This window comes from Oratosquilla oratoria, chromosome 4 (genome assembly GCF_046742065.1).
Source record: "Oratosquilla oratoria isolate Oo_2021 chromosome 4, ASM4674206v1, whole genome shotgun sequence".
Classification (NCBI taxonomy): domain Eukaryota; kingdom Metazoa; phylum Arthropoda; class Malacostraca; order Stomatopoda; family Squillidae; genus Oratosquilla; species Oratosquilla oratoria.
In genome coordinates this window covers 66,340,468-66,352,967 of record NC_134780.1, presented here as the reverse complement: position 1 = coordinate 66,352,967, position 12,500 = coordinate 66,340,468, and the positions used below count along the sequence as shown (strand labels likewise).

The window sequence follows — 12,500 nt, the reverse complement described above, 5'->3', positions numbered from 1 at the left end:
CTGAATCTTCGCATACATTAGTTGTAAGTCCAAATATCATGTAAGCTCTTTTTTCGTATTTTTTAATGCAGAATAAATACAATAAAATCGCCTGGTTCCTGCCACAATGCTCTTCTTAAAAGGTTGATATTTCTAGTTGGTATGGATATCGTGCCATCCACTCCTTCATCTATCATCTGTCCTTACATAATGAGTATCAATCTCATTCCTAGACACCAACATGATTGTCTTACTTTCATTATACTTCAGACCCCAGTCTTTCCAGGAATTGTCATAATTTTTTGAACTCCTGAAAAATATGTTATTACAAATGCATTATCTGCATAAACCAGGGAATCAATTCTGCAGTTATTAAGTTTGGTGCATTCTTGCTTACGCCCTGTTATTCACACTACCTTTCTCAGTAAAATGTTTCGCAATTTTGTTTCAAAGAAAAGCAGGATGTCATGTAACGTATCTTCACTTCTCACATCCAACCTTTCTCTTTACGTACAATTACTGCAATATTTCATGGTTTTCCTCCCCAAAATTTGGTTGTACAAATTAACTCCCTCCTCATCACTGAATGTTTTTTTTTTTACATTAGTTGTTTCTTTTTGTTATTTCACTAAGAGAAGAAAATATATATGTGATCTTTGGCAGAAGTTATGATATAGTTACACATCTGAACACATGGAAATAATGAGTGAAGAAAGACTAGTAAAGGAGGTCTGGAAGGCAGAGGTGTAAGGAGTGAACATGAGGGGTCGATCTAGGATGAGATGGATATTTGGAGCAAGAGGGGCATTGGGAAAGAGGGGAATGTCTGTTGAGGAGAGACGGGAGAGGTCAGAAGATAGGGGTGAATGGAGAATGATTGTGTATGGATGATGCTGTGATGCATGAGGTGGAGTGGGTGGGGGAGGGGGAGGGAGTATGTATGAGAAATAAATCGACGCAGCCCGAAGGGATTTTTCCCCGTCTTCTCCTTTTCTGCATAAGGGGACGGAGAGGGGGGACGCCGATTTAATGAAGCGGCCTTGCTGTGAATGTGCTGTGTCTTGCGACACTGCTTCTGACCCAGGGCAGTAGACAAGATGTAGGGATGACCCGTAATCCAGGCGGTGCCAAGATAAGAGGGAGGGAAGAGGGTGGAGGGAAGTGGAGTATGTTAGGGATGGAATGGGTAGGAGTAGTTTCTATGCCTTTGATTTTTTACTACTTCCCGTGTATTTTTTACTACTTCCCGTGTATTTTTTTCGCTCAATATCTACTCATTTATTTATCCATTAATTTATTTGTTTTGTGATGATGGAGTAGAACGTGGAGGACAAGCCAAAAAGAAAGAGAAAAAAAAGAAAAAAAATCTTCATCTGCTTAGAATACATTATGGCCAGGTTTGCCCTAAGAGAATTCTTTATATCAACAGGTCTGCCTTCGATTTGTGGAGACTTTACTTGGGCCACAAACTGGCGTATGATCTCCCCTGAGAGTGTGAGTTTTCGAGGTTGAGACCATTTTAATTCCTAATGAATATGAGTTGTTGACACGGACTTTGTTACGAACTGTTATCTAATATTGTTTCTATCCTCTATGGTGAACGACCGAAGTTGGTTCATATGTCAGAGTTATTGAAATATGTCATTCATCATTATTGCATCATTTCAGTTTATTTAGAAAATATGTTTTGTTAGAGAGAAAAAAATGTATGTAGAAAAACATCAAATACTCAATAATAACAAATTACAAATTATTCTTATATTCTGGGTTAACTTCGAGTGTCCGCAATCGGACTGAAGACATCCCTACATAAGTGAATAGAATAGTCTGGCAACAGCTAGAATAAAAGGGGAAGTACTTTTTGGTTACGCAAAGGTTTAAGACCTTCAGTACAGTGACTCGGTATACAGTTAACGACAAATGGTTTAATTTAGCTGAGGAGTCAAAGAAAGGTTTCATGGCCTAGGACCCTATATTGTTCTTGAGGTGAGTATGAATAGAATAATCTGGTTCCTCCGTTGTGTCTATATACTTTATAAGATCCATTCTAAGAAACTAAATAATTGAGACTAAGCTTGACCCAACCGATGATGACGCTGCTCGGACCTGAAGCCAATCTTAGCCTCTTATGGTTGAAACCAAATAATCTTACTCAATTTAGGGGGGCGTTGCTCTGCTGATGGGATTAAACCGAATGAAACGAATTAGGGTAAAAAGAAGAAGAAAAAAAAAAAAGGGGGGTTACACCATTTGGTTCTAGACATTGCCAGACCATTGCCAAACCTTCGGTAAAGACCGTTTATTTGTGAGAATTTTTTGTCGCAGAAGGGAAATAGTCTGAATTGTTCAAAACCAAATATCTCTGCAATATTCCAAGAGATTTTTCATTGAAGAGAGACAATTTTTTTTACAATATTGAAAGCTCTGGAACGAAGAATTGTTGTTAAATGAAATTCTGGAAATGCAACATAACTTCTAATGGTGCTGTTGGCCGACTATTCCCGGTATGAACGTTGTAAGCGACCAGATCTTGGTGAGTCAGTGTTGTGACTCCACAAATTCTGGCACTTTGATATTTACGAGGATCCTCGAAGTGAGAAGAACAAAGTAAGCAGCCTACGCCAGGAAACGTATAGCTAGGCCGAAGCCTATGCACTTGGACTGTTAGGTCAGGTAATAGTCACTTTTGGGAATCAGAGAGAAGTGCGCTATTCGACCCCACAACTAAAGGAATGCGAGGCTAGCACGCTTCCGATTACGTCACCGACTGGAGAAACGAGGGAAATATAAATAATGACTCCTCACGGTTGAGTCATAGAAGATGCTTTCATGGCCAGCGTTAACGGTGGAAGTTGCGTACACCTGTACGTCCAAAGACCTTATCCATCTAAATCTCTGCCGACTATGCAGCCTTGACATCAATAAACAATAGGTAGTTCTGCAAAATTGTACACTGGTATTCATCTGTGGGTTTGGAAAATGGACATGCTGCGGCGGAACCCAATGTCCTTGTCCTATGTGCAATAAGTGAGTATGGTAATATATAATTTCAAAGATCATGATGACCAGTTAGTCATGTCTCGTTGGTTGCATCCTCTTTACACATCATTTGAAATGCTGCATAACAACATGATAGGAACAACACTTCAAAATATGATTAGCATTGGTGGAGTAAAAGTCAGAGGCTAAACCAATTTAAAAGTCCTTCAGATATTTGAAGTGTTTAGTAATTTTTCTGCTTACTTAAATGAAAACTAATACCTTTTTTTTTCTCTCTCTGCCCCGATCAGCCACCCTCCCCCAACCTCTTTGTTTAGCACTCAAAGAATATATATAATTTCATGACACCCAATAAAAAAAATAATAATAAATAAAGAAAAATCTACTTACCTATTTTCTTTATTATGTGGTCACCTGTATCAGCCTTCTGCCTGTCTGTATATTCGCAGAATATCTAAAAGAATTAGTCCAAGTTTTATTAAACTTTATTGATGGTATTTGATAGTATAAAAAAGATTTGATAAGATTTTGAGGGGAACTGGATTTTAATGTTTTTACAAAGCATAATAGAAAAAAACTGTGTATAAGCATATTTTGATAAACAGAAGAAAAAATCGACCCTTCTGCGGAGTAGTTTTTGCGTGGATCTATACACTGACAATCACCTAATGGTAGCCAAAACAAATATACGAGTTGTCAGTAGTATCAAATTCGCATATAAAATATATTTTTTTCTTCTTCCCTTGGCATAATGATATTATCTGACGGCATCCAGAACAGAGCCGAAAGGGTTGGTTACGAAAGTAAGATTAGAATAAAGCTGTTCATACCTTAATGCATTCAGGTTATTTTTTTCTTTTATATTTGTATTAGCTCGTGATGTCACGTCTTGTTTTTACTGTTATTTTATTTTTTATTCATCTGTCACGTCTTGTTTTTACTGTTATTTTATTTTTTATTCATCTATTCAGTTTAGCCTATTTTATCATATTTTATTTTGTTTTATTATCTATATTTGCATGTTTGCTTCTGTTCTTGCTTGTTTATTCAATTGTCTATATATCTGTTTATTTGTCGATTTGTCTTTGTCTATTTGCATATTTATCTATTTATCTATTCGTCTATTTATATATTTATCTGTATTTATCTATTCGTCTATTTATATATTTATCTGTATTTATCTATTCGTCTATTTATATATTTGCTTATCCACTTGTTTATCTATCTATACTTTTTGCCTGTTTCTGTGTCTATTTGCCTGCCTGTCTGCCTGTCAATTTGTCTGCCCGTCTATCAGTTTGTCCGTTTGTTTAATTGTTTGCGTATGTGTATATCTGCACATTACATATTTGTCTTTTTGCCCGTCTATCAGTCTCACACACTGTCTGTATGTCTGCCTGTCCGTTTGTATGCCCGCCTGTATTCTTGTCTTTTTTTTTTTTTTGCTTGCTGCTTTTTATCTATTTGTTTATTTATCTTTTGCTTTTTGTTTAGCTGTTGTGTTTTTTTTTTTTTTTTTGCCTGATTGGTTGTCTGCATGCCTGTCTGTTTGCCTGTTTGTATTTGTCTGTTTGTCTTTCTATTTGTGTGCTTGTCTGTTTGCCTATGTCCATATGTCTATGTTCGTATGTCTGTCTACATGTCTGTTCATATATGTCTATCTGCCTGTCTGTCTACATGTTTGTCCGCATATCTATCTAGCTGTATATCTGTCAATCTGTTTATCTCTCTGCCTGTATCTGTCTTTTTCTGTCTGTCTGTCAGCGTCTGACTGTCTGTCTATCTGTTTATTTTTCCTTTGATGGTCTCCGTCGCTCTATATGGAGTTTCGCGCTCGATTTCAGGATCGATTCTAACAGTTAGCAGTAACGGTGACTTGTCCAGGTGACACCTTCGATCAGAACTAAGGGCTTACAAGCATGAACCCTTGGCCTTCTTATTTCACGGTTCCTGGTTAGAACTGCATTAACTTTTCAATACAAATCACCACGATGAGTTTTATAGCAAATACAAATACGAACCGACTCGTGCATATGTTACAGGAGTCTGAACATGAATCAAGCTTGAAATTTTTCAATACCAGTTGTGAACGTTTTCCTTCACACCGTCCTGAATACGCACACAATAGAACTGCAGCCTTTTTTTGTGCGCGTGGAAGTCAAAATTGTCATCAAAGAAATGAAGAACGCCCACGTAAGGAAATCTGAAGTATCAACAAAACTTCTGTTATGTTAAAGACTAAATAAGTTTGATTTGTTTTTATTTGAATATAGATTGCATGAGCGTGTGTGCGTTCGTTTTTGCATGCATATGTGTGTGCACTGTCATGCTTTTTATTTTTATTATTATTATTTTTAATAACTATCTGAATAGCAGCACTGCCGTTCACTGAACATTTCAGATAAGAGAAATCAAGAGCCAGCAAATGGATACAATCCCTCTCTCCCCCGTAAAAATAATAGTAAACAACTAAAATAAATAAATAGATAAACAAATAAATAAATTGAATGACGTTGAGGACGAAATGTGTATCCAAATTGCCAGAAAAAATACTTCCAGGAAATAAAAGAGCAAATAGGGAGAGATGCATATTCTTTCACCCTATCACCACTGCCACCATCAACGCCACCACCACAATCAGCGCCACCACTGCCATCACCACCAACATCACCGCACTATCGCCCCCACTAACACTATCAACACCATGACTACCACCATCAACACCACCACAACCATCACCACCACCATAACCATGACCACTACCATTTCTCCCATTGCTTTCAATGGCACTGTATTTCAATGCCTGGATGCCAGAGAGGTGAAACAAACGGGTGGAATGACGAAGCATTTGACATTGTTTTTCTAACTGGAGCTGCGGCTCTCATATACACATGTGTTTAAAACATTTATTCTCTAAACACAGGCTTTATTCACTACGCGTGCATCGGCGTTTTATGTATTTTTATTAATACAATAACCTTTATGGATATTTTTGTTATTTCATCCATATGTCAGTCATAAATTTTTCCACGCAAGTATTCTCAGTTTACAACCTCATTCTTAAACAAAATTTCAGAGATTGTACAGAATAGCAGCCTTATTTTAAAAGTAAATACGGACCGTAGTCGTTTTTGTGTATATTTTGGGGGCTCCAAAAATTTGTTTTAAAATATGGTTCTCAGTCTCCATCACAACGTTGTAGGTTTCATCACATAAGGAAGCATTCCTCAACTGTATAATATTAGTTGACATTTGTCCGAACAAGATGTTTAGGTGGCGCCATAAGGTGAAAGTGTTTAATCAAAATAGACTTTACCTCCTCAGTCCAAAGGTCGTTTCTCAGTTGAATGAAATAGCTGGTTGAGTTTGTTAAGCAAAGAAACAGACTTAGTATATTTCATCTAAAGATTAAACATTTTTATGTATACAATCACTTGATATTAAAAAAAATCTATCAAAATAGACACCATGTGAGGACGGAGCCTTTATTAGTATGAACTTTCGCTTGTTACAGGTTTTTCAAGTACATAGTCATAATACACATGACAGATTGAATAAGAGGAATGGGGGGCTGGGGGACGGAGGGAGGGAAGAAAATGGTAGGGAGGGGGATCACTGAATACTAGGAAAGGTTGAGATGGTGGATGAAATGTCTGGGAAAAAGAAAAGTTAAGGATAGGATGGAACAATTGGCTGGGTGAAGGTCATTAGCTCATAACCGAGGAACAAAAGGAAGAAGGAAATATGAAGGGTGAGTATTTGTCTACCGAGTGTGGACAACGACCTTCTATGGAAATTGAGGTTTAACAATTTCAGGGAGTTAGAGAACTTACCGGTCACAATTTCTACCGGGTTGGTTTCTATAACGATGCTAAGTTAGAATTAAGACGATCTTGATGGCCTTGTGAAACCGAAGTCGAAAGGCACACTTAAATCTACTCTAGAGGCAGGTAAAGAGGAAGGAGAAGTATAGTTAACGGCAAGGAGTCATATTTCTTACAAACTATACAATCCTTCAAAATGTTTAAAAAAGCTTGTTTGGTCTTAAAGATCCAGAATCCATGCATGCAAAGGAAATTAAGAGTAGCTTGCAGTCCCATGTGCATTACTTGGAAATGAACAAAGAATATCAAGTGATGGGATTTGAAAAAAAGGGGGGGGGGATTCACAACCTTATATTTGAGGTCAATATTCTTGTCAATTCTGCCCTTGGACCTTATCAAACCATTCTTGTCCAAGAACAAGTTCATTTGGCTTACCAAAGGGGGTATGTCATTAGTACTGGGGTTCTTTAAATAAGCCAATTCAGTAGGGAAGGAATCCCTTTGCATTATACACATCAAATAATTCGAAGTGGCCTTAACTGGGTCAGCATGAGACTTCTTAAACAAAAAGACAGCCTTAAAGATCAAGGAAGTGTGATGTAAAAGTTTGCTGTAAGAAGAAAACTTTAAGACATCAACAAGAGGAGTGTCAACTTGAACAACAGCCGCATTGACAATGTCTCCCTTGATGCTGGAGGAAATACATCCCAAGTGACCCTTTGGCCAAGCATGAAGTGGTAATAACAACCATTCCGTCCATAAACCCACCAATTGAATTTTTCCTTGAACACCTTAGCACTGCATGGTTTGGTTACAAAACCAGCCATATTATGTTCAGAAGGAACATAGGTAAAGGAAATAGGGGTATACTTGGATTTGAATTTTGCCAAAAAGATTGGAAATTTCATTCAATCTATTATTAACAAATATGTTCTTCTTAGGAACTTTGTTGGTTAGAATCTAAGAAAGAGTAACTTGACTATCAACAAGGAGTACAACAGAATTAACCAGAAGGGCAGAGACCAATCCTTCCTCAAAAATAGTTTTGAGGCATTTTAAAGATAGTAAAGCTGCCATAATTAAGGAGGCAGTTTGAGAGTCAGCCTGCATGGAAAGGTGATGTTGGATGATGAAGTTTAGTATAAAGGGAGAGCAGACGAAACAAAGGGTTTCCTTAAAATTTGAAGCCATCAGACCTTTGTACTTCAGTAGAGAACACTTAAAAAAAAAAAACCCTTATCGTCCTTCTTATATGGAAAGGTTTCTCATTAGGAGGGATATATTGAACCTCAGTCCCCATATAAGGGGCTCTCTCAATAGAAAACTGCTGAAAGTTTTGCAGAATGTCATTTCCAATGATCCCCAGAACCCTCAGTTGATATCCCTTCACCTTGGGAAAACTAGGGGGAACAAAAAATTCATGAGTATTCATACTTCGGAGTACAAATGATAAGGAAGGAATTAGTATGGACAAGTTGAATCCTTCTATTGGAAAAAACAAATTAAACAGATTCATCCCGAAGGGAAGTTTTAGGTTCGCAGTGGGATTAAAACCTCTTTTATTCATTAGAGGTAACCAAATGAAAAAAAAAACTTGTCCATAGGACTTAAACAAGGTCCTACTCTGTTTTTCACCAACTCCTTAATAATAGAAAACTGGGCTCCAGTGTCTAATAAAAAAGACACTGGGCAGTTCTCTTGCCTCTACTAACTGGAAGGGAAACCAAAGGAAAAAATGAATCTGACATACAATAGAAATCAAATATTTTCCCTTTGGAAGGGGGTCACTTGTTAGCCATATGGTACATGGCTCCATGGTGTTTGGATTTGTTACACACGAAACATTTATAAGGCAGAGCGGTCTTTAACCCGGGGCATTCCAAAGAGCCATGTCCATGATTCAAACATCGATTACACAGTCCTAATTGAGCTGATCTAGCTCTTCAGTGTTCAAGAGAAATACAGAAAGAGCACTTTGAGCTTGCATGGTCAGAAGCGGGACAAAATCTACATCTGAAGATAGACTTTTTAACGGAATCTGGATTAACCTTAGAAAAGTGACTAACTCCCTTGCTAGAATCAACAGCAGGTTTTTTCAAGGAATTTTACTTCAAGGCAAGGGAGTTGCTAGCATCACTTCGTCTGGATTTGACGTTAAGGTCATGAGATCCCATTTTAAGTCTAACTAAAACAAATTGATAAACCTCCTTAAGTTGGTTCAAATTAGGGTAATTTGAATTAATCACCCGAGACAATTCAATCAAGAAAAATTTAGGTAGCTTATTTGAAATTAACTTGCTAATCAAAAGGAGGCCCTCGTTTCCAGCCTTAGTAAAGTCAACTCCAATCCCTTTAAGGTCTTGTAGTTTAGAATCTGCAGACCTAATGTAACCTAGGTCCCTCAACTTAGAGACCTCAGGTGCATTAATAATAGAATTTAACACCTTGTCTAAGATCTCTTCCTTATCAAAAAACAAATCAAGAAGAAGGAACGCAGTGTCATAATTAGAATCATCTACTGAAAATTTTTTCACTAAATGAAAAGCCCTTTAGATACCCCCTTAGATAAATTAATTTCTGACTGCTAGTCGGATTGGGAATGCCAACAATGGCATTTTGAAAACACTTTTTAAAATTAAAGTAGGCAAAGGGATTGTGAGAATTGCTCTCAAAGTGTTGAAGAACGATAGGAGAGAGGGGAAATTTTACCGAATCAACTCCAGTGGATTTGCTAGAACCATCAATCCTAGAACTTTGGACTCCCCTTAATCCTTGTCTCCGTCCCTTGAATAGAAATAATTCTAGGAGGATAGATAGGCGGTAAGCCCTGGAATTTTACATATCCTCGTCCTTTCTTCCTTCAGGGAGTAACAAGTACATGTCTTCGTCAAATTTTTGTATTTCCGATAGGAAAATTTCAATTTGGGATAACATGGAATCAAGGACAGAGAGTGATAATGTATCAATTTGAGAATTGTTCAGAGCTTGTATGTCCTTTGTGCTTAATAATTTTGTGGGCTCTTTGTCTTCGGACTTTTATAAGTCCTCAGACTCAGAAAGTAACTTTTTATTGTTTGCCATTTTGAAACAACCCAAAGAAAGACTCGTTCCCAATTCAAGTATGTGCAACCGTCGTACAGAAAACTGTCTTATAGACCAACCAACAAGACAGATCTTTGAAAATTTTCACCAAGAGATGATTTAAAGACAACCAAAATCAAACGGAAAAGAACAGACAAAGCAAGGGAAACGAAGATTAAAAAGAAAAGAAAGGCTACCAAGTACTGTAGAACAATCCGATAAACCTAGTAAAAAATATAGGAATAATTAGCGCCCCCTTAGTGCCGGTTACTTTCCATCAAAAGGAAAACAAGGTCTTCAAACGAGGGAATGACCAAATTCCGAACTAACTGAAAACGAGAGGATATCAGGAAGCCAGCTTTCGTAGCCACCTATCGTAACTTTGAATAATAAAGCGCTAGATTGTAGTTTACGACAAAGGAGGAATTAAGTTTAAGTCGAAATCGACTACAAAAAAATTTAGGTTAAAATCGAACATTGAGAAGATTAAATTCTCTAAGTTAGAGAAGATTAAACCTGTGGAAATTGAGATTTAACAATTTCAGGGAGTTAGAGAACTTACCGGTCACAATTTCTACCGGGTTGGTTTCTCTAACGATTCTAAGTTAGAATTCAGACGATCTTGAAGGCCTTGTGAAACCGAAATCGAAAGGTCCCTTGCCTTGAGGTTTTGATAAGGGGTCCGTCTGTAACCAGAGCCCTGGGTTGTCTGTGTCGACGATAGTGCGGACCGTAATCCGAGAGACTCTTACGAGTTCGAAAAGAGCTCAAAAGGCCACGGGTTAATATTCACTTTAAGTAATTTCTCAAAGTTAATCCCCGATTTATCAAACCAAAATTTATTACATAGATTTAACAAATAAACAGGAGGGGAGTTTAATCGTATCTTATTTCCTGTGTGCAACACTCACGTTGGTGGTGATATGGCGGTAATCGTATCGGTGTTCTCGGATCCGGGTTTTCAGATCATATGATGTTTCCCCAGTGCAGGATTTTTCACATCCGAAGCACGGAATCCGATAAACACTGGCTTTGTTGTCCATTTTGCCGACGTTTATTCTCGTCCTAGTGGTGTTTTTAATTGTTCTACTGGTCTGGCACACTTCCAAGTTATTGTGTTTTAAAATACGAGTCAGGTTGGTGATGACGTCACTGGTTACACAAGACATAATTGTTCCACTTTATTCTGAACCTTTCCTGTCCCCAAACATTTGGTCCATCTTCTCAACCTTTCCTAGTATATAGTGACCCCTCTCCTCCTCCCTACCTCCCCTCCTCCTTTCCTACCTCCCTTCCATCCTCCCTTCCACCCTCCCTCCCCCTTCCTCCGTTCCTCTTATTTGATATTTCATGTGTATTCCTATTCAACTATGTACTTGAAAAAGGTGTAACAGGCAAAACGTCGTACTAATAAAAGCTCCGTTCTCTCATGGTGTTTATTTCGATAGACTTATCGACAACTGCCACATTCATACAAAAAGGAAAATTTCACAAAGATAGTTTAGGTCAAAGATGTTACTCCATGTTATCTTAACAACTTTTAATGTCAGAACCTGCCCATCGACTGAGCTAAAGTGTTAACACTGTTTGTAGCAACAGCTATGAAGATCGTTTATGGATGGAAGATGTCAATCGAGACTCTCTAATGAACGAAATTCTCTCACGTTCAGAAAAATATGAATGTAACTTGTAACGGACATCATCACATTGAAGTTTGTGGTTAACTGGTGAGGACGGTGCGACCTTGTAACTCATCAATATTATCACCCATTCGGAACTTTTGTGGACACATCTACGCTGAAATAATAATGGGTAATTGTGAGCGTGCTGACTATAGACGATGCTGTGGCGCTTTGCCTTCGTCTCATTATATAATATATAGACTCGGGTTTAAATCTTGCTAATAAAAATAGAAAAAAAATGTGTATATTAATCATTCATACTAATTAATAATTTGGCTTCATGTTATCAGCGTTCGAAGTGTCGTTATCAAATTTGGCGATACATTAGCTCATAATTACAAACTAACACAATTAAGCTCACTATTATGATAACCCTCTTCATAAAAGTAAATACAAAAGTGTTGCTGATTATTGATTCTATCTGATGAACTGTATTCACTTTGACCTCACCTGTTAATACAATATTAGTGTTTAGAACAATTGTCCTTCTTATGGTACAATGGAACCCAGTGCTACCTGCCGCAAGATGGCTGTCGGTGATTGTAAAACATACAATATCTTCTAACATGTTTTTGTTTTTTCCCTGTTCCCACGAAGCCGTTTTAGGAGGCTCATAATTTACCAGAAACTTCCTGCTCTTCCCATCCCTGTCCTCCACTTCCATCATAATCATCTCTATTCTTTCCATATGTGACATTCCTCACATTTATATCCTTCTTAGTCAGGAACATAACTCTACCCCTCTGCTTTTAATCCAATAATTATATGCACCATGTCCTACACTGTTGGGTGGTAATGGACCTTTCAATTTTGTCTCTACAGTTTCTATTATGTCCGGTTATTTTTCCTTCAGGTAATCATTCAGTTCGTTCAAGCCTGTTATTAAGCAATCTATATTTGTGTAAGACACTTTTAATTTTCTGCTATTTCCATC

General features: G+C 37.5%; 1 protein-coding gene across 1 annotated transcript in view; it reads right to left on the bottom strand.

Moving 5' to 3' along the window:
* LOC143024528 (uncharacterized) overlaps positions 1-7,630 on the bottom strand; it is a 17,084-nt gene extending 9,454 nt beyond the window's left edge. The window contains exons 1-6 of the mRNA XM_076183341.1: positions 7,572-7,630; positions 7,239-7,413; positions 3,370-3,433; positions 2,785-2,993; positions 1,366-1,505; positions 187-289 (exon numbers count right to left, since the gene is read on the bottom strand). Coding sequence (XP_076039456.1) covers positions 187-289; positions 1,366-1,505; positions 2,785-2,993; positions 3,370-3,433; positions 7,239-7,413; positions 7,572-7,630 — 750 coding nt within the window. The remainder of the gene's footprint in view (positions 1-186; positions 290-1,365; positions 1,506-2,784; positions 2,994-3,369; positions 3,434-7,238; positions 7,414-7,571) is intronic.
* Between the last annotated feature and the right edge of the window lie 4,870 nt (positions 7,631-12,500).